We start from the raw sequence: 23,476 nt of genomic DNA, 5'->3' as shown, positions 1-23,476 counted from the left end.
CTTGTGAAAAGAAAAAAAAATTGAATTCCAGTGAACACCATAAACCAACTCTCACATCTGAGGAGACAGTGCAGGTGTAATGTGCTGGATGTCTCTTTCACCTTAAAAGATCATATTCGCAAAGTTTGAAACCCAAATCATCTTAATGTTTTACAGTTCTTGATGCAAACAGAAACAAATAGGCCAAATGAGCAGTGATATGCTATAGTATTTACATCACAATACTGGAGACGGATATTGATTTATTAACAATTGATCAAGGCAAATGACAACAACTCATGTCAACTATCAGAATAACCCAGAATTTTTCACCAACCAAAGGTAGAAATAATTTGAGCAAAATGTAAGAAAGACCAGAGTCATTAGTAATAATTTATGAAGTGAAAAACAGGTGAAATAACCTTTTTTAAGTCAACTTCCAGACTAAAGGGTGCTCAGAGGCCTGTGTGTCCCTGCTCGACATTCCAGCTCCAGTTCAGTGAATCTGAATGCAGAGACGCTGCGGAAAAATAGCTCTCTTTGTTTCTTAGTTTGTTTGCCTGCAGTGTTCGAGGACGACTTATTGTAAATCAGTAAAGATCTAGATGTAGTTTTTGTTGTTGGTGGTACAAAAGCACAAAGAAAGTCCCCCCCCCCCACCCCACCCCACCCCACACACACACACACACACAACAATCACATTTCCACAACTGAACAAACGGTTTCACAAGGTTCTGTTATGCAAAGTATCTGACTGTGCTTCTCATTGCAGTTTAAAGGATAAACATTCTCAGGCAAAATAAAGCCAGCAGCTTGATGAGATTGTCAGTTGTCTTGTTTTGATACCACCATGCAGCGCTAACAGCAAGAGATTCTGCCAAAGCGCTGATATGATCAGCCTGTTCAGTCCTCACTCTCCTGTGTGAAACATCCTCGATGAATATCTGCTTGTTGTCATGTGAAACACCGAAATGCAAATGGATTTCTGGAGGAGAAACTCTCACCTCCAAACACAGTGGAACTAAAAACCTCGATAAGAAGCCACTCTGTGAACAAAAGCGTCAATATTATTTCCTCATTCCGTAGTTTTCCCAGGCTCCAAAGGAATTTCTTCCTCTCTTAAAAAAAAAAATTGCACCAATTGTGTGCAGGGAGAGAAAAAGATACGGGCTTTCTCAGTAAACAATAGGCAGTAACCCTCAGGCCTTTTCCCCCTTTGTGCTGGAGGAGTGCAGAGGGGAAACAAAACGTCAGCAGAGATGAAACAGGATGGCAGGTGTCACATGAACAGGCGGGGGACTGTGCGTCGGTCTACCTGGCCTGGCAGAAGTCTCCTGAAGGCTGCGAAACATCGCCCAACGTCAGCATTTATACAAACCGATCACAAACAGAGAGGGAATGTCACGCATGTCGGCCGCAGTGTGGGAAACTGATCAACGGCTTGATAAGAGTTTGTGAGACGGCTGTAGGTGTGAATCTCACGGTGCCCTTTTCCTGGACCTGGAAGTTTGGATTTCTGAGGATTCTGTAGACGTCAACATTGAGATATTCCCAAATTAAAAGTGTCTCCACAACACAGTACTTCTAGTTTGTTACATTATTACTAATTTTTTTTTCAAATATAATAAAATGACAAGTAACAATGTCTGCAATTGTATCTGTGTGTAATCATTTACTACCATTTTTTTCATAAAAATCACTTCCTCCGGCCTTACTGACCAAAGCTGTTGCTGTTACAATAACAACATGGTAATAACAATGACTGTATTTACACCTTTCACGAATAGCAATCAGCTCAAAGTGCTGCACAGTCTTAAAGAGGAAAAACATGCAAACTATGTCAAATTACAATATTACAAGACAGTAAGCTTTAAAGAAGCAAAAACAGATAAGATTATAAAACAGACAATAATAATATGCAGATAAAACATAAAGAAACGACTGCAAGATAAATTCAAGTTCAAAATAAATAAAGACCATAAAATCACATTATATGGATGCTATTCCAAATAAAAATGTGCAAAGCTGCTTTTTAGAACTGATTTAAAGTCATAACAATGTTTGATCACTTCACTGCATGTGTGACAGTTCTGTGAGTTCTCATGGCACCAAAACGAGTAAAAATAATTCAGGTAGGCTCGTCGTTACAGAACGTTTTGGACTGGGTCGCTCAGCTGAACCTCTCCACGCTGATTTATGGATCAGAGATCGTGCAGGGAAAACAGCTGTTTCCTGCCATGCAGCCCACAGATATCTGTTCTCCCCTGGCAGACTTCTCCAGATGTTCCACAGCAATGTGAATTCAGTCATCCAGGGACTTGAAACCATGTGTGTTTATGCATGTACTTAATGACGCTGTAAACGAAGAAAGAAACAATATCTCCGGATTGACTGACTGATTTTGTTATTTGATGTGCTCACAGTGCAGGAAGCTGGATGAGAGGAGATAGATGAGGTTGAAAAAAAAAAGTTCCTATTTATAGGTGGATAAAAACGCACTTACTGCTGGGATTTTATCTGTATGTGACTGATTCAACCTGAGCCTCAGAGAAGGTCCCCGTCCTGCGGAAGACCTCCTGTGTGGTCCCAGTTCCCAAAACAGTGCACCGCCAAGGAACCGGCCCACTACAGACCTGTGGCCCTGACCTCCCACCTCATGAAGACCATGGAGAGGCACCCTCCTGGTCCACCGAAGCTTCATGGTGAGCTCCTCACTGGACTCACTGCAGTTTACAGGTCCAGCATCGGGTGGAAGACGCCACCGTGAGTCAGAGGTGGTGGTCTGCAGTACGGGGGCACTCCAGGGCACCATTCTCTCACCTTTACTCTTCTCCATCTACACCTCGGACTTCACCTATAATACGGACAGCTGCCACCGTGTGTTCTATGAGCCTCTTGCGCCTGTAAATTTCTCCAATGTGAGATTAATAAAGTCTATTCTATTCTATTCTATTCTATTGGCTGTTTGGTATGTTTATTTACTCATTCCTACATCCATCCATTTAGTAAACCTTTTGTCCTTTGAAGGCTTATCCAGATGAATCTTGAACTTCCTCTTTCAGGCGCATGTTCTCACATCTTGGGGAGGATCCGCTGCCTGAGGCGGTGGAGTAACACCAAACCCGAACATTTCCCCCACCGTGCTGCAGAGTTCTGACTGTTTCTCCACACCTCATTGTGCACCTGTCACAACCCTTAATGATTTGTGTTCGTCGTCCGTGTGAGTCATGCTCACGACCCTCGCTAATGAAGTGGGATCTTCTGAAGTGCGGTGATGTGAGCAGTAACCTGAGCACTGGAGTTATCTGACATCCATTCAGACGGCAAAGGAGCTTCCGTGGAGACCGACAACGTGAGCTCCAAACGCCACAAAGTCTCCCAATGTTTGAGTCATCACTGAATCATATTTCTCAAACTCCCTGAGATTAACGGTTGAAAATGTTTCCCTGACTTCACCGCAGTTTTTCTGCAGCGGAGATCAAGTGAGAGAAGCAGCATTTGAGGGATTAATGGTCAAACACTGAGCACCAAGCGGTGAATTCACTGAGTGAAATGAAGAGGAGAGAGAGCCTTCGTGTTGGTAAACTGTTCCTTCTCTCACAATGATGCATTGTTGGTTTTTCCGTAATGAAAATTGAGAAAGTGAGAAGCACTTTTCAACAATTAGCTGGTATAATGAGTCCTTTTCGTCTCCAGAGCTTTTCTCACAGCTGCAGTTTGAGGATTAATGCCACACAATCACGGAGACAAGCTGGAAACTAATTTCCCCCATTGTAAAGTTGTCTTGTCATGAGATCTAACCGAGGACATGCAGGTCTATAAAGGCAGACTACTGTTTTTATCTCTGTTTAGACAGAGGGGACACTCAAGAAGCCTGTGAACCGCACCACAGTCTCAAATAGCTGTTTTCTTACAAGAGCAGGATTAAGTACACAAGCTAACAGCCTGTAATTTATGTGCGTTTTTTAATTTTTGGGGAAGTGAAAGGGACTTTCGAACAAAAGCCGAGGACGTCTTTGATCCAGCAGACCTGTAGGTGAGAACAGGAACGGAGGGCCTGTTTAGAACAAGAAGGTAAAGAGCTTAATTGCAGAAAACAAACATCCTAAGTGTGTACGTGCAGCTGGGAAAAGCATCATGTCCTCGGAAATGATGTGTGCTGCATGTTTGAGCACATTATTGCTGGAAGGAGTCAGCTTGGCTCTACAGCTATATAAATAGTTCAGTGAAGGTAAAATATACATTGCAATGCAATTAGGGGTAAGACGTTGAAAACATGAAAACATGCAAACAGAAAAGTCCAGGTTTATCAATAACCACATTCTATTTAATCCTTTAAAAATCATCGAAATGCTCAAATTTACAGCCAAGGTCATAGTTTTCATAAAAAAACCTCCAACTAATCAGAATACAAGGCTTTTGTTGAAAACAACAACAGTGAATCCCTCTCTCATATGCGTTTCAGTCCGGTCGTGTAGCAGCAGGCTCCAGGTGACTCCGGGCCCCTCTCGCTCTGTGTGGCACCGTGTCCTGAGGCGGCGCCGTTCTCATGCACACGCTGCACCGGGACACACAGAGGAGCTCTAATCCTCACCCTTCCTCTCTCACACGATCTACAATTATGCTATTATGTTCACAAACAAGCAGCACACACACACATTCACACACACATTCACACGCATCGGAGGAAGGATCGGAGATTTATTGTCCAATTTTGGGGGTTATGGAGGACACGAGAAACGTAACAATAATAAACCCGCAGAGCCTCAAATTCTCATGTAAACAGTTATTTTCCAGCAGATGTTTTTTTCTCATGCAGATATAGAGTGGGAAATAAGTGAAAGGGGCACAATGAGTGTGTTTTTTTGGCGCGACAGAAGCAGGGGAAGAAATGTTTACACAGTCCCCAATGAGAGAAAGACGAAAGTCCCCCTTTGACCTTGCACCGGTTAAGTCCATATCAGTAGCTCCGGCTCACAGGCCTGACGTGAAGTTATTTCATTCCCATGACTGGGCCGCAGATATTTACCCACAATCCCACAGGGTCGTGGAGCCAGCCTGTCCCTGCCGCACGGTGATACTTTGGCCTCTCTCATCACATCCCGCTCGTAATCACCGCTACATCAGAGCAGGGCGCCGATCACGGCGCGCCTTCACGGGGGGGGCGGCAGGTGCAGCAAAAAGCAGCAAACGTTTCACTTTTTACATGAAGTGTCTGTAAAACTATAACGTCTTTATGTTCCTTGACAGCAGGTGGAAAAGTGGTTTCACATGTTGATTCTGCTCCTGAACAAAGACAGGCTTACACTTAATCCGTCTGTGTGTTGTCATCTCATCTCAGATGATTATCAGAAAGAAAGTAAAATAAATCGGTTGATGTTCTTCGTATTTCTGACCACTGCTCATGTTTTCACAGTGTTTCCAGTCAAGTGAGCTGATTCTAATTGATTTGTACATTATGATGCCCTTTGCAGATAAAAATCATCTAATGATGTCATCTTTATTGACGCAGTTACTTACTGTTTGTGGGCCAGGCAAGAAAGGTGAGCCCAATTTTAAATAACTGTATAAACATTTAATCAAAAATCATTTTACCGCATCCAGACTAGATATGTCCCAAAGTGACATGACTGAACCACACCCTCCGTCTTTCAGCAAGGCAGGTTTTTCTGGCAGCTCGTGTTGTACTTTTACCTCTACTTGCTTCATTTCCTTTCTCTAATGCCACAAAAATGTGTGCCAGAGAGGGGCTGGGCTCCACAACAGCAAGAAAAAGAAAACCGGCAATGCCAGAAAACTAGGGCGAAATGGGCTGCAACTGGGAAAAGGTGACGCACCTCGCCATGATGCTAGACGGCGTCTGCTGCTCTGCAGGAAGTGATTCAGTGCTGGGGAGAGCGGTGTGACCTCCACTGACTTCAGGCTGGACTCTGGAGCATCATGGGATGCTTAGGTTTTCAGATCAAACTTAAAGCATTAGCTATATACGATCATTAAATGAGGTTGGATAATTTGACTGGATGGGAATTATGGCGCATTGCAACTGCAGGCTATGTTTCTACTCCACTGGAGGTTTTTATGCTTTGTTTGCCAGAGAAACGTGGTTTGAACTTGCTCAAGTGGCCTCTGGGAAATAAACGGGCCTGGGCCTCTGACGCATGGCAGCGCCGCTGGGCGTGTGGGAGTGAAACGCTCCTGGCTGGATGCTGAAATGCGAAGGGAGGAAAACTGAGAGTGGAAGAAGTGAAAAAGAGGGAAAGGGAGCAAGGCGAGAGGGAGGGAAGAGACATGAAGCTGGTAGAGGAAGTGAGAGGCAGCAGAGAAAGTGAGTGCGAAAGACAAATGGAGAAATGAAGGGGGGATTACACTCCCTGATGGAGTCCTAATAAGGGAAAAGGCCACAGAGTTCCCAAACTCGGCTTTTTTTTTCACCCAGACTCCAATAATGTTGGGAAGCTGGCATTAATAGTAACTCATATTCGTCTTTGGATCCTCAAAATAAGGCCTCTGATGTTACATTTTCCATTAATCTCCATGGTCCTGCAGAGGTGTTTTGCATAACCGTTGAGGCTTCGCAGGATGCGAGCAGCAGCGTTTTTCACATGAAGGTATGCAGAGGGAGTGAGAACTCTCACTGTGGTAATTATCAAATATTTAGGGAACAAAGGAATGGTGTTCTCTGCCTGGGAACGGCGGCTCGGAGGTGTGTCACCCTGCGTCTTAAGCCACAACAAGATAAATGCATTCCTTGAAAAGGGGGGGGGGGGGGGGGCGTCATACAGTTTCTGTCCGTTCAGCGCACGGCTTTTCAACATTGCACATCTTGACGTGAAGCCTCCACTGATCCACTGAGGATATTAAAGGTGCAGTGTCGTAATAACTGAACTTATACAAAGGCAACTCTGATGAAGTAGATAAAGAACAGACAGACAAGTCAATCACCAGCTCCAGATGTCTCTCCACCTCCACAGGCAGACCACCTGCTCAGCACACTGCCTCCTGCATCAACAGAACACCAGCATCAACAGAACAATTAACAGATTTAAAAAAAAAAAAAAGAAGAGTGTCTTTACATAGTATGGATGATAATTAATTTTTAAAGTATTTTAAAGCTGTTTGATGAAACTTGTTGAACTTGTTTTTTTTCTAATTCATACTGAAAGATTAAAACAGATCTTTCTGTTCTTTAAGTTGTTTATCATCTTCAGATGATAAAAGTGTCAAAATACTCGGAACTTTTACCAATAAATACTTTCTTTTCATTTAAATCTCTAATGAGGCATAAAATGTTCCGGATCTAAATAAAACATGTGGGTCACTGATGATTTTCAGGTCTTTGAAGTGCTGAGCACAAAGCATGAATGTCTGAGAGGTTATTGATGTTTTATTTGCTGTGAGATGGCTGAGCAAAACAAGAAAAGGGAGAAAAAAAAAAACTCTTCACTGTGAATCAAATGAAAAGCAGGCTGAGAAACAGACAGAGGCTCAGCAAAACTGGAGCGGCCGCAGCGGACACCGGGACAGCCTCAGTCTCTGGGAGTTTAACTCTACTCCCTCCTGTAAACAAGGGAGGAAGTGGCGCTGTGTGACTGGTTTGCAGGGACTTCCTGTTTGTGATGTTGTGTCCAAAAACAGAACCGGGGTCTCTGGACCTCCCACGACTCCGCAGCCGGGGCCGGAGAACCACTGACCCACTGCGTCTGGCTGTCCGCACATTGTGCTCACACAGCCAGGGCGCCACAATAGTGGGAAGCAGCTGCGGCGCGCATAAAGTGACAGAATGTGCGCCGCTAATGGCACAATGCAGCTACCATTAGTGCAATTAGCTTAATGGGCAGTGGCAAAGGAAACAGTGCTAATAGCGTTTTAGATTACTGGGTTTGTCAATCAGACAGGTTAACTGTAGATTTTAAAGAATTCTACTGTATCTCTTTGTAGAATGGAAAAATGTCCGTTTGTATGATTGATTCATTATTTTTATGTTGGTTTAACAGGTTTGGATGAATAGTTGCAGATTTGTAATATCAGTGAAAGAAAATGCAAAATTGATGCAAAAATAACAAAACATATAAATTGAGTGAAATATCCCTAAACAAGGTTGGTGCGTTTTAATATGAAACTGAAGGTCAGTTAACAGCATGCTTTTCCACAAGCTGATTACTTCCTGTGTGATGTCTGCTGCAGAATTCTACAACCCTAAAATCCTGCAACACTGATTCTGTCACTCGTGATTCAATGATCTGTCTGAAAGCTCAGCTGGTTTCTTGCTACAGAGTAAACTGTGTTCATCAAACAGTAAATATCACACATTATTTACATGGTTTCACTCAGCAGACCATACGGAAAAATACAGCAGAGGATTCTGAAAGTGAATTTTTAGTCATTTTTAAAAACAACAAAGAGGGAGAAGCTGAAAAAAGTTTCATCCAGGGTTGTTACAGAGGAGATCTTAGGTGTTCCTGTAACACTCATGGCATTAACAGTTGTACTCCAGACGTCAGTGATCAAGATTTATGACAACCAAGATGAATGTGGATCTTTACAGACTGTGTATCTCTTTGACACTAGAAATCAACAATCCATGAAAGCCTGTATCATTAAGACTGTGGGAGAATAACTATCTGAAAAATGAGCTGGACTATAAAGGTAAGACTCCTTAATCCTGAACAAAAGCATCTGAAAGGCTGGAACCCCACTGAGAGCTGTTTCTTCATAGGGTTTGTATGAAGACAGTAAAGGGAAGAGAGCAACTTTCAAAAAACTAAAATTGTTTTAGTGCTTGAATGACAACAAAGAACAAGCATGTCAATACCCGGATCAATGAAGGTCAAGTGATTTGTGTTTGAGGTACCAATGTGAATGTAAGGCTTCACGGTTTTCCACTAACTGAGTGTAAAAGTGCATTTTACATGCATCAGTGTTGATCTGTAGTTAATGAGAGTTGCTGATGTTTCACTGATGAAATGTGTCTTTAACAAAATAAAAAAAACAACAACTGAGTCGGTGTGGAAAGTTTGTCCCACAACGGTCATTATAATGTCCAATTACTTCTATTCTCATTACAACAACAGGACAAAAAGAAAAGGGAACGCTTTCAGAGAGATTTGTTGGCATGTGATTCAAAATAATAAAAATATTTCAAATACATCAATTGAAATGCAACAGAATGAAAGACCAGACTGTACCACTGGGCTGAGACTAACGTGTGATCACATGACTTTGAACCTCAATCAGTTCATTTTGGCACCAAATAACAAAAATATAGAAGTGACGTTTCATCAGCACTATTTTCAGCTTTTCAACCATCTCGAACACTCTTTCTGTCAATAAAGAACTAACAATAAGGCCACTCATGTCTTATATGAACATTTAAATGCCTTTTTTCACGGTACACCGTGCTGTATGAAGACATGAATCACGTTTCCTCCCTCTTCTCATTTCTAAGAACACCGCTGTGTTGGGAATGAGTCGCCTTCAAAAGCCCGATTGGTTCATTTGTTTCTGTTTCCTTGTTTCCCACTGAACCGAGCTGTTGAGTTCAGGGCCATACCTTAAACTTCAGCTCGCTCCACCTCACACCCGGCACAGACAGTCCTCTCAAGCATCGCGCCCAAAGCATACCTGGGGGAAGGAAAATAGTCCATTGTATTGCAGTCCTATTATTTCCTTAGTGTTTCTAGCTTGGATTAATGTATCCTGGTATTGCCGTATTGTTCTTATCAGGGAGGGGGGGATTTACTCACATTAATGCTGAATTGTAAAACACGTTTGCCAATGTGAGGAAACACGGATGAGGGTCTTTGGCTCCTGCTTTCCTGCCGTAGCAAGGTTGGAGGAAGCCGTGAGTCTAGCAGCTCTCTGGTGTCTTTGCCTCTTTTCATAAGTGGCTCTGGGAAAACTTCAGTGGCTGTTTCATGTCGAACCAGCAGGTGTAATCTCAACAGTTAACAGCCAGACTCCTGGGTTTTTAGTCATTTTTGACATGTTGACTGAATATAATAATGCAAAGATTTTCAAATAAAATAAGCCACAACTTACGGGTTGTTTGAGTTTTCATTGGATGTTTGACAAGATTTCCCAGACAACGAATTAAAGAAAATCCTCTTGATTTTTCTCAGAATATATAGCTCATATTTGCTAACATTAAACACAGTTTGTGGCGAACTTTACAGAATCCGCTCCGCAGCATTCATCTTGGGTTGTGTTTTCAGTGACTCTGTTGTGTCAGTGTCAACGGACACTGAAAATGAGCATCTATACTCAAGTCAGACAAAAAAACAGTCCATGTCATCCCATGTTATCTCAGCCTATCAGCGTAGTGATAAACTACACTGACAACTCATGTTTTCCAAGGAAATTACATCATTCTAGGTCAGAAATTCACAGTCCTGAGACTGAGGGATTTTACCAGTGACGTCTGGATCATCAATACTTCTTTGTAAACTTACTGTCTTTTCAAACTTTTTATCTATTTTTGGGAAATGTGATGTGATAACATCAAAAAAGTCACAGTTACGCTAAATCAATCACAGCTTCGATATGCAGGTATAAAATGCGAGTATGTGTGCCAGAAACCAGGCCTTTCAAAACAAATACTTCACATATCGGTATGACATGTCTGTTGAAATATGACAAGAACAAGCCCCCAAAAAAACTACTGATATTTACAACTTGGTCATCAACCAAGCAAAAAGCGGCTTAAAAATAAGTGGACTTGGAAACAGCTAACATAGCTGATATCCTGTACAATAAACCATTATTAGCAGTTGAATTTCTTTATCTAAGTGACTGAGTTCCTCTTGAGAAATGAGGTCACGGGGTCAGTTCTTTCCCCTCGCTGCAGGCCCGTGAGCTGCTGAGTAGGAGTAGTAAACAATCTCTAACATTAGAATAGATTTTGATTGTGGTGTTCCTCTGGAAATAAATCTAGACCACAGAAGCTGTGGGACTGGTCGGATCCTTCTGGGAAACTGAGTGAGGGCGAACAGAGTGTGGGAGAGTTTTCCAGCTTGTCACACGTCAACTGATTCTGATCAGAAAAGAACAAACCTGTCGAGACGTTGACACAACAGCGAGGAGGTAACCGCCGCTCCGAGCCCAGCCGGTCGGCCCACGAGGGGCGGATCAGAGCCACTGGCTTCACAACACTGTCAAACACTCTCAACGTGACGTACAGAGACAAATAAACGTGTGTCTGGGACTTCTTTCCGACATGCTGAGTGGACGTCTGAGACAGGGAATTCTGTAGAGGTTTTTTAGACTCAAAGATCCGATCAGCTGATAACAAATACAGTATATTTATAATTAGTCATAATGTATATTTGCATATCAACGTTATTGTAAATATGTCAGCTTTATTTGAAAGAATCTATATTATGGACACATTACCTCAATAAAGAAAGACAATAATTACTTCACAATATGATATTTTGTCATTCATTTGACCAACTTGTGTAATATTATGTTAAAGTAGCTACTCAGGTGATTATTCAAAGTATTTAGAATTTTGAAGTCTTTTCACTGTAGAAAAAGTAGATTTTTTTTAATTAATGTTTTGATCTTGTGGGTAAGCACTAACTCCAGCACTGAATTATTAATGAAATGCATTTGACCTGCCGGGTTGAAACCAAACAGTTTTAACCGTTTGTTTTAAATATCCTAATATCAAACACCAGGATTACCGTTGCCCTTCCAGCAGCATCACGTCAGATATGTAGATACATGTCAAACTGAAACTGACTTGTAGGTTACAAGGCATGGAGTTACTAAACATGCCCCGACTCGTCCCCTCAACCACCACATCTGCCGTTGCAGGCGTCGCGACACCAACCCACACTCTCTGCAAACACAGCGCCCTTTATGAAACCCAATATTAACGTTTTACGCTCTTGGCACGGAGTCCGGCCAGTTTAGGTTATGTCACCGCCGGCTGTCAGGGGTTAAATATTTATGTGAGTGGGGAAATTCAACTTCCTGCTGAGATTTGAAGCTGCATTAAAGTATTTCTGGATCCCTGCTCCGTGCGGCTCAGTGTGAGATAATTGCTACCGTCAGATTTTGGGCATCAAATTGTGTTAGCCTGTAATTTAGGCAAAGAAATCTGTAGAAGCTGAAGGAAAAAAAAAAAGTTTTTCTCGACATACTGGATATCATATTACTTGTTTATATGCACAAAGTTGCAAAACCTCTATAATTTACAGTTGATAATAATGATGATAATAATGATCATAATGATAATGTTGTCCTCTACTGTTTTTAACATAAATAGTATGGCCATTAATTTACTGTATTTCCTCTTTCCTGGTTGTATGAAGTGTTGATGCTATTTAACACATAAGTATAGTCAAAATCATGCAATTGATGTCAGAACTTATAAACGCCCCGGCTGATCATGTTTGAAACATTATTGAGTCACAAAAAAAAAAACCTATGATAAATAAATTCACTGCGAATTCTTTTTCTAAAAAAAGGTAAATCTGCTTTGTCAAATAGCATCACAAGAGTAAAAAATTCAAGAGTAAAACAAAGCAGTCTAATTGTGATACATTCCATCACTTTACCTCACAGCTTTTAGATTGTTCTCATTAGAGACAGCCACGATGTCTTTGTACTCGGCTATCAATCATCACGTTTCACGACTTTCACATAATTATTCTTATGGACTCATCATTATGATTGTGTTGGCAAACAGATTAGTTCCACGGTTTGATCCTGAGCAGCTGTCTCTGTTTTTTAAGGCTGATAAAGTAGAGCGTGTCCTTCCATCTGTGCCCCACCGGACAGACCTCAAACCCCAGGTCAACACAATGAGAAGGAAATCAACATAAATCCTGTTTACTCACAGCCACACAATGTGAAGCCAGAAACACATTTTCCCCTCTTTTTTCACACAATGAACAACAACACAATAGCCAGTGGTTTGAATGACATCAGCTTCTGTAAGAATTAAACCTGCAGGATGAAAAGATGTTTTTTTGTTTTATTTTGTATTGACACGACATTTGAGTGGTTCTCACCAAACAGATCATGTCAAAGGTGATATGACCAACAAGTACAAGCTGAGGAGGAGTTTTGGCCCAGACTCAGGTCAACCTCTGATTCACTGTGTGAGAAAGTCAAGTGTTTGACATCTCAAGTGGGACCAAACGCCATCTGTCCGCTTTCGCAGGTGGAGACGGAAAGCAGCACGAGCTGGGAAACAACGTGGGAAAGGGTCAGTGGCTCGTTCAGGACGGCTCCATGAAGGAGTGGAGCTACTGAAAAATTCTTCATTTTGCACCGAGACAGCGGTGTGTGTTTGAAGAAATCAGTCAGGGTCAATGTCAGGCCTGAGTATTTCCACCCATTGTTCTTCTACACACTGAATGCTGAGTGAAAACAAATAGCAAACAATAATTAGCAGTGCCATTTAGAATGAATTTATTTATAACAGAATGGAAACTAATTTAGATTTTCAGATGAATCTTAAGCAATTGGAGAGTTGAGGTTAAATGCACGCTAATAGACCAAGACCAGCATCCTCATCCTCGTCATCAGGTTTTGTTGGGAGTCATGTCAGTCTGTCCTAAATGCAACTAAACTAAACAATGGAAGAGCAAGACGTTAACATCATAATGGCCAAATCTTTTCAGAAAAACCAACCACAAATGTATAAAACTTCAGACAGAACATGGACCAAAGGCTTTTTATTCAGGACAAATGATTTATTTAGACATTTTGATAAGTAAAAGAGGCACGTTTGGGTTGTTAAATGCTTTAAATTAGATAATCAACCGACTTCAACCCAAATTTCTGTCATACTTTACTCACATTTTAAATAATTTATAAAACTGAAAATGGGTGAAAGCTTTTCATTCATGAGCTCAATTAATTGACTGATTGTGCTAAAATCTATGAAGGTTAATAACCAAATAACCAAAGCTGATTAAGAGATTAAATGTGGTGACGATGGCTAATCTGATTCATTTGCATGACAATAAGACCATATTATCATCCTAATCAGATTATGATCAGGCTATCAGTGGTTTTTTTTTTTCTTTTTTTTTTTTTTTGGGCAGACTGGTTTGAATGTAGGTTGAAAACATGTGATTCATCCGCTGTGGCCTCCTTCTCCCAATGAAACATTCTCCCTGTGTCGTCGCCACTCGCAGCCTCCTCCGCCCTCAGGGCAGCAACGTCTGCCTGGTGTGTGCGTGTGTGTGTGTGTGTGTGTTTCTTTCTCTCCCAGCAGATGTTTCACCTGTAACCTCTTGGCATCGTCTCCACGAGCTGTCTTAAACAAATGAGGCCCCGGTGTCGCTGTTGACACAGACAGTTTCGGCTCATATACAGTGTCCTTAATCCAGAGTGTCGCTTCAAGAGGCTGGTGTGCGATCAAGTTGTCATTCAAAAGTGATTTATCGAGAAAGCGTTAGACCAGTTGCACAACTCTCAACCATATAGCTCCGTCAATGTTTATTATGAGATCAAAGTCTGTATAATGTGGCTTTTTGGGGATTAATGCGCAGAAAAAGATCAGCCCACTAATTATAGTCTAAATATTTTTAGCATTCACGCATGTCATGATGACCCGATGCTTCCTGCCAGGTTGAAGAGCAAAAAGTGATGATCTGGCACTAAAAGGAAGCAAGAAAGAAAAAAAAAACACCATGGCGTCAGCATGAATCACTTAAGTATACTTTTCACACAAAGCTGAGAGAATTGGCAAGTGATCTGATAACCAGCTGGATTCTGTTCGTCATCAGTAATGTGCTCAGAGAGATTTCGTGTCTGTTTAAAGCGATGTTTTGACTGGATTAGGAAGCACATGTTTTATCCTCAACGCTGACAGATGATGACATTTAATGGTGATTTGTAACAAATTTTAAAGTGCAATCTCTTTTTATTTACATTAATTTCTTGAAGACTTTCTGTAAACTGATATGTTACTTCCAAAACCATAATCTGGAAAATTGGGTGTAAATATCTAAAGGCTGTTGACACATGGTCAGAGATGGAGAGGAGATTCAACAATGAACTTTATGATTAGAATTACCAGTTGATCCACAGTCACCACCTCATAAAAAGATAATCTAAAACAGGGGTGTCAAACGGCAGGCCGTGGGCCAAATCTGGCTCTTAATAAGAGCTCCAATCCGGCCCATCAAGCGAATTACAAAGAAACATTGATTAAAAAAAAATCACTGAAGAGTAACGGACACAACACAACGACACAACACTGAGACCCAAGCTGAGATGTCAGTGATGCTGCTCAGAAAGCAAACTGGCGTCCCCCTCGAAGCCACGCTGTCAGGGTGAGTTCGTAAAAACGTGCATAATGCAACAGTTATAGCAAAAGTTTTTTTTTTTGGATATTTCACTGTTTTTGTATCTGAGGGTTTGATTGAAATTTGCTTTATATTGAGACTGCATTAAATGTGGTTTTGTGAAAATATAGACATTTTATCCTGTATACTCTGCGCCACAACAGAGAAAACTTTAAAGTTTAAATGTAAAGATATTATGACACCATTTTAAGGGTTTTTTTTTTTACAGTCAAGATGAAACTGGGCTGAATCTGGCCCTGAATTAAACTGTGTTTGACACCCCTAGCGTAAAAACTCAACGATTTCTGAAACATCTTGAAGTATTGCGAAAGACCAGAAGTCCCATAACGCAAACAGGAGCGTCTTTATCTTCAGTCTGTGATTGAAAGTCTTGTTGTGATTCACAACACAGGCCTCTCTGTTACAAATGAACTGTCTGGAGGGCCAAACATGTTTTATCATCCCTCCCTCCATCATGGAAGCTGTTCTGATATGATCAACAATTTATAATATAAATGATATAAACCGAGCTTTACAAATCAACTCTTGATGTTTGCTGGTGTAGTGGTGAGTATTCCGCCTCATCAAGAAGACATTCCAGGCTGGATTCTGGAGAGTTTAATTTACTGAAGATACAAGATTTGGTGGATTGAGGTTGAGAAGATTCATAAAATGCAAAAGTTGATAGTAAACCTTTAGATGTTCTTAAAAGGATTAAGAGTTGATTCTCAGTTTCACTGAAACTGATCATTATCTGAACATTTCAGGACTGATTTCATGAGCAGTGGCACCTGCATGCGAGAGTCGTTACCTGTGAGAAGTTTCCCCGGACTCTGTTCACAAACTCCGACAGGAATCAAATCTTCCATCTGCTGAGTCAATACTTGAGTTTAGTGACTGTCAGCATTTATCTAGAAGATCCTATCAGCCATGGCGCCGGTTCCCAGGATGTGTCAGGAGGTGAGGGATGGCTGCAGGCACGCTGGCTGATGTGGGTCTTTAAAGATGATTTTTACATATTTTTTATATTTATAGAAAATATACTTCAGAGTATTTCAGCTGATTTGTTTTCATGACCACCGTCTCAGGCTCGGTTTGAACGATATAAAGCATGGGGCTAATGGCCAAAATAAACATTTAGTTTTCCACATTGTTTTGTGGATGTTGCTCAACTGTAAGCTCTGACACTTGAACCGTCACACACAGAGCATGAATTATGTCTGAGGGCGCAAGGCTAAAGGCACATGAGGTTATTAAAAAAAAGAAAGATATAAAGATAGTAAGAAGTATTTGGTTTAGAATGCACCACTCTATGAAGACCATACTGATAAAGGAAGTAGAGCTCGAAGATTTTTTCATTCTTTAATGTAGAAATCAACTTTTAAAGAAGCCAACGCCAAAAGTATTTAAAAATGTCCAAAAAATGCTATAAGTTGGAGGTGGAGCAAGTGCAAGTTGTGGATTTTGAGTCAAAGGAGGTAATTACTCCACTGATCTTTCTTCATTATTCTCTTTTCCACGTAGGATCACCTTCACACAAGACAGGCCAAAAGTCCATCTCAGAGGAAATCCATCAACTGAAGATGCAAGAAGAACATGCAAACACAACCAAGGAAGATCACAGAGTCCAAACTCAAACTGAACTGTGAGGCGACAGTGCTAAACACTACTCCACTGTGAGATTAACCTGAGTCTGAAAATAGAAATCTGCCATTTTCTTTAAAACTTTTGCCATTAATTTCCCGGCTGACAAATTAGTTTACAAGACTTTTGTACGGCCGAATACTTACAGGAGGCTATATTCCCAATCTGGCAGAAATTTTAATAACAACATTAAAACGTTGAAAAACTATTTATGTTCTTTTTCCACTGTGTTTCAGTAACAGAGGGAGCAGGGCGGAAAGCGCCGCACCAATAATCCAGCAGAGTTAATTAAGGACAAAGTGCCTGTTGAAAACTAATCTGGCCAGTAAAAACAAACTTCTGCACTATCCCCGAGTCAAGTCTTGCAGCTTGTGCCTGTCTGGGGACCAACCGTGTGTCTGTGAACGTTCGTGCGTGCGTGCGTGTGTGTGTGCGCGCGGAGGAAAATCCGCCCCTCTGCGAGCGCGCGCGGCGGCGGATGGAGAAGTGCGTCCCTCTGATCATTTCCAACCCGGGACCCGAAGTGACAACATCTCATGCTCGGAGTTTTTATATTTCCCCTCTAACTTGGTGTGGATGTACTGAGGACGAACTGAGGGGATTCTAGTTTTTCACTGGACGAAGAGGAAGACACCATAACGGATCTATGAAAAAACCCACGTGGATTTGCATTTTAATCGTTTTAAAGCAGGAGGAATGCATATTTTGTTAGTGAAACTAACTTTCTTGTTGTCGCTGATAGGACTAACACGAGGTGAGTGATTTATGTTCCTTTTACGAGAATATGTAGTTTACTGCTTGTTTCTGCTTCAACTTGTTGCGTTTTTTTTTTTTTTTTGCTGCAAACTGCAAAACTTAAAGTTGACCTCGTCTCCAAACTTTCTTGCACGTTTCCTTCCATGAAACCTCTGCATTTCAAACTTACTGCACCTGTTTTCACTGTAGCGCCTTTTCTCTATGTTACTTTTACGCGTATTTAGTGTTGTCCATGCATCCACTTTGCGCGCTTTTCTCCCAAAACCTCAACTTTTTTCCCCCGTCGCTCGTGCGAAAGCGCGCGCCTGTGCCGTTTGGACTGAGAGTTTGGGGATTTCTTTAAAAGACATCGTTGTGAAACTGTGTTAATTCCAAATGGGACACGGTGTTGGGGAGGACAGCTGCAGAAGAGACACAAACTGGTGTAAAGTCCCACTTCGGATCCACAGAAACACTAGGCTTCGTGGTGGCAAGAGTCACACCTACATGGCACATTTGCGCAGCAGCACCTGAGTCACTTGTAAAGCACCCTGAGAGAAACAAATATTTGGAAGCTGAGGTGGTGTGAAGTCTTTTTTTTCCCCTTCTTCCTCTTTTATTGAAACTTTGCCTTTTCAGGTTTAAGATGCTCCAAGGAGTCGTGTTTGAACCAGGGGAGATGTGAAGCCACTCCAGATGGGAATGGAGAGTGCAAGTAAGTCCATCCTGTTTTTTTTTTTTTTTTTTTTTTGTTTTTTTTGTTTTACCTGTGCATGTGTGGAAACTGAGTTTTCAGTTGACATGCCTGTAGCTGTAATAAAGCAAGGTCTCCCATTGGTCACTGTTGCTATTTCTGGAAGGCAAATGGTCGAGACATGAGTGGACATTGATGAGGACAGGGGTCACTGTGTGTGTGAGTGTGTGTGTGTGTGAGTGTGTGAGTGAGTGAATGTGTGAGTGAGTGAGTGAGTGACTGCCACCACACTCTCCCCTCTGCAGCCAAACTCTCGCAGCCCCTAAATCTTGTTTTTCTTTTCTTTCACGGAGCGACAGCTGGGGTTGCCAGAAGCCCGGCGACCATTGTTCTCCGCTGCGATTAATTCTGTGTGACTAATCTGGGTGAGGCTTCCCAGAGAGACCCTCAAACCCTGTCCTCCTACCACCCTACCCCACCCCTCCGCAGCCCCCCGCCTCTCTCCTGGGATTTTGTCCCACTCCTCAATGGCCCTCAGTGCTCTCTCTTCCTCTCTCTCTCCTCTCTCTCTCTCTTCTCTCTCTTCTCTCCTTCTCATTCCCTCAGACAGATGGTAGAGGCTGCAATCTTTTATTTTTTAAATTCTGCTAATAAAGTGGAGACAAGTTTTGTACTTTGTCCCACTGAGTTCTCCTGTCTGGAGTTTGCCTTCAGTTCACATGCAGAGCGAAAAGCTCCTGCCCTGCCCCGAGTTTCTTTTTCTTTTACAACAATAGCCTTCTTTAGCACTTGGCTCTATTTCTAACCTGGCATGAGCGGCACCAGCCAGTGTCACCTTACTGTCGCAGGAGGATCGGGCCAAGCCGGTCCAAGGGACTGCAAGACATGGGCAGTCCCCCCCCCCCCCCACCCCCCCCCCACCCCCCCCCCCCCCCCCCCCCCCCCCCCCCCCCCCAATAGCCACAACTTAATTTAGCCTTGTTTTGTATTCACCCCTCAAACCAGTCCCCCACCACCCCGCCACCTTCTCCTGGGCCACAAAGCCATCATTGTGCCCCTTCGCTGTCCTCCTCCTTCTCTACAGACTTCTCCAATTAAACACGGAGGTGGGCATCCTCATGAGTTTTGAAAAGGTTTGAGCGGGCACATGGAGCACAGCGTATTGCTCTCATTGTGTCAGTCATGAAAATGCCACAGATTCACTTCTGAGCTTCTCCTGACATTGGTTGAGTTTCAGTCCAAAAAAATTAAAAATCAAACTGGTGACAAAGTTGAATGCTTTGTTGTTTTAAGTGTGTTCTGTCTTGTTTTCAAAGTTTTTTGGGGTTTTCTCCCATTAGAGAATCTTATTGCTGTTTCACAAGGTTCAGTGCAAATTAATTCCCAGTGGTTTGAGGGTTTCTGCTTTTAAGCAGCTCCTACTTTCTCAGCTCAGAGTGAATATTTAATCTGCGGTTGAAACCAAAATGTTGTCTGTCGGCACATCAGGTGTGAGATCTGCTTCTGTTTCTGAGTGTAGATGCAGTTTTTTTTTTTTAAACTGAACTATTTGGAAGCTCTTTGCAGAGAATATTAAATCAAGCCGCTGTGCCAGACAGTTTGAACTGCATGAGATGAAGATCCAAGTAAACCTGGTAACTAACCTGTCAACAGGTGTTCACTTGGTTTAGTGTATTTTAGACGGTGACAAACTGAGATTGTCAGGTGTGCTGTACGAACCTCCTGGAATCATTTTTTGACGTGAATGACACACATAGAGCCGTAACTCTTGTCAAGCGGTGCAACTGGCAGCATTACGATGCAAATGTTATAATCACCGCAGCCAGGTGGATCCTGTTTGAAGCCTGATGTCAAATGAAGGTGGAAAATATCCAGCAAGAGTCTGTTTGACCAGCGGCGTACACAGTTTATGATCAGCTGACTATTTTCAGTGTCCTGCTTGACCTGGTGAAGGATAAAGGCTGACAGTTATCTAGAATTTCCTCATGAAAAAAGGCGGAGGGGATTTTTCATTTATTTTTTTTTCCCCGAGCCTCTCTTCATCCTTGACAGAGTTACGATTGGAGTTCGCCTCAATCAAACAGCCGGCGCTCTTGAACTCAAGTGTTATGTTGAGGTCAAGTAAGTGGCATTGGATTCTTCAGTTGAATATAGTCTGTGGAAGATGCCTACTTGACATGCCATCCCATAAATACCACCTCCTCCTCCTCATATCTGGTCTGGCGGAATGACATCCCGACTGAAGTTTATCTTCAGAGTCTCCTGAAGGCCTCTCATTAACTACGACGGGTCGTAGAAAGCAGCGGCATTGTCGACCCCGTGCAGAAGAGTTCCGTCTCTGAGAGATCACATACCTCCATCATTAGCTCGTCACAGCAGTTTTAAAAAAAAAATGCAGCCAAGTTTTGACAACCTGTTGATAGCAGGGCGATGTGAGGAGGCACAGGCAGGATTTGTGTGTGGATTAAAGGCTGACCAGGCTGGCAAGACTCCAGAAGACTCTCGTCCTGAGGCTGTATCCGTTCAGATTCCTGAATGCAGGTGGTATTGAGATCGTGGTGTTATTTTTAAGCTTGATTCATATTGTCGAAGTAATCAAACACATGATCGATCAAAAGGTATCATATGATATGACTCCTCCAAATGTCCGAAAACCTTTTATTGCTTTACATGATAGTGATATTCTGTGCCACTTTAATGCTTTTGAAAGTAGAAGGCCCATGCTGATCAGCGGTGGAAAGCAATAGTTGCCACACTAGACTGGCGTCTAACAGTTTCAGGACAGAATTTTCCAAAGAAGCAACGTTTAAAACCCAGTGTTTGATTTCTCACTGAGGAGACATTTGGTATTTCGGGCTGACCGGGGGCCACTCAGAATGTGAAAAATGTGAGAAGTTTAATCCTGCACTTAGAATCTCCTGATGTGTTGGAAGTTGAGTGACCACAGCCTCAGATAACAGCCCGCCTCATTAATTCCTTGCTGGTATGCGCGGCTGCTACAGTATACATCCACTTCAATGAAAGTCAGCCCTTGTCTCTTCGGTTCTGGGCATTCTTCAATGGCACCTCTGTTTGCTCCCTTCAGATGAGTCTATCTTAACCTCCCCTCCTCTCATGCCCCCCCCCCCCCCCCTCTATTCAGAGTCAGGAAACAGCCTCTGAGTGGCCCAAGGGAAGAAAAGGTGGCGTATCTGATCATATCATCACACAGAGAGACGCACAGAGTGCAGGGCTGTTATGCAGCCAGTGTAATGTTCACTTTGGCAGGAGCCCGACTGGTGAGAGGAGAGATCTGGCTGAATGAAGTGACTTGCCGGTGGAGAAGCCCGGTGCTGGGGATTAGTGATATTTGAGCCTCCCTGTTTGGCATATGCCAAGACAAATCACATAAACTTTGATCGCGGGCTGAGGCGCCTGTCATCCAGTGTGTGTGTGTGGGAGACAAAGGTGGTTTGCACGCTCCTGACCACACTTCCTCATTTCTTTTATTTTCTCTCAGCCCGACCACCTGTCTGCGGGTTATCGTGGAACAACTGGGAGGGCCGGGCTCTCGCCCACACAGCGGCATGCTGCATAATAACCGTGATTACTTGTGGTTTTTAGCCCTTTCAGTCGCACACAGGAACAGATCGAGTCTGCCAGGTGTGCTGTTAGCTTCCAGTCACTCTCCCTCGAACACGCTCGCAGGATATTCAGGAGATTAGGGCGTGATGCCTTTCTTGTGAAACAACAGTTTGTTCAGTCAAGCAGAAATAAAGGCAGATAATAATCAGAGACTCAGACTCCTTGATATTTGCAAGTGCGATTCACCGCTCCATTCAAGAATCTCCATCAACTTTACAGTGAAACAAGGCTGAGCTGTAAATATACAGAGATGATGCGAGACTTGTACGTTTGCAAGTCTTGCGATTTATTGCAGCTGAGCTGGCTTTTACAACTGTTTAGACAGAAAAGAGCTCCAAGGAAAGTTTACATGAAGGAAATCAGATATGTTTATGGCAATTTCTGTTAAAAATTGTCTGATTATGCCCAGTGTGAGCAGTATTTTATGGCTGAACAATCACAAAATGTGGAATAGTTCAGAGTTTGTGAATGATTAAAGAATCCTTCATTGTATCTGTGTTCTCGCCATCTTGGAAATCATGGCCCTTCCTAACGTTGCTGAAGTTTCCCTGCTTCTAAAAGCTGGTGACCTTTTAAAAAAGCGAGAATTGAAAGAATTATGACTAACAGGAGGCGACGCAGTGTCTCAGTACAGAAGTTAGGTCAGCAATCACTCTGGGAAACACCTTCACTGTGCAAAGAAAACTAGCAGAGGAGTCTAATCCTGGTGGCTGCAGTCCTGCATGTTTTAAACATCTGTCTGCTCCATTTGTCAGACTTTCTGGAGCGCTTGGTGCTGACACATTCATTAAATTCAGCTCTGTTTCTGCATAAAACAGAGAATAATGGCTCTCTAAAAGACTGAGCACCATTGGTCTGTAGCCAGGATTCTGGATCCCATAGTACTGATGTTTGATTAGGAAAAGATGTATCGTCGTCCAGCTGAGATCCACAAACACGTCCGTACGCAGAGCCAATCAGCTGAGCGGAGATCAGTATTTGGCGTTCCACTGCCTTCCAAACTTCTGCACCGAGGTTGATCTGAACGTCATGGAAAACAAACCTCAGACCATCTGTGGGTCCAGGCTTCATGAAATCTCCCGTCTCTTCCTGTGACCACAGACAGACTCCACCCTGGAGATAGACCTCAGTGGGGTCCACCCCTCCTCCTCACTGCTCCTCTTAAGGCTATAGATAGACTCTGTACACATTGGCTGTATGTTTGAATTTAATGCAGAATGAAACTAAAGCCCCATCAGATGCTTCCTGATTGTATTAGCTGAATGAACAAGACATGATGATTTAGTCAGAACTGTATAAGATGTTCTGACGTGACATAGATAACATCACATTGATGTTGTTTAGGCCTCCATGACACCACTGATGCGACTTCTTCTCACTTTGATGAAGCTAAGGTGTAAGGAACTGAATTTCTACTCATGGAGTTATTTTCTCTTGCTTCCGCTGGGATGCAGATGTGGATGATCCATCTTCGGGCGTTTTTCTAAAACACCCA

At 42.6% G+C, this 23,476-nt stretch overlaps 1 protein-coding gene across 1 annotated transcript in view; it reads left to right on the top strand.

Annotated features, from left to right (window-relative positions):
* Window positions 1-17,427: 17,427 nt before the first annotated feature.
* The window catches only part of LOC115397667 (neurogenic locus notch homolog protein 1), a 43,227-nt gene continuing 37,178 nt past the window's right edge, over window positions 17,428-23,476 (top strand). The window contains 2 exon segments of the mRNA XM_075410446.1: window positions 17,428-17,682; window positions 18,303-18,378. Coding sequence (XP_075266561.1) covers window positions 17,625-17,682; window positions 18,303-18,378 — 134 coding nt within the window. The 5' untranslated portion in view covers window positions 17,428-17,624.

The sequence above is a fragment of the Salarias fasciatus genome, chromosome 12, assembly GCF_902148845.1.
Source record: "Salarias fasciatus chromosome 12, fSalaFa1.1, whole genome shotgun sequence".
NCBI classification, from domain to species: Eukaryota; Metazoa; Chordata; class Actinopteri; order Blenniiformes; family Blenniidae; genus Salarias; species Salarias fasciatus.
This window is presented reverse-complemented; position numbering and strand designations above follow the sequence as displayed.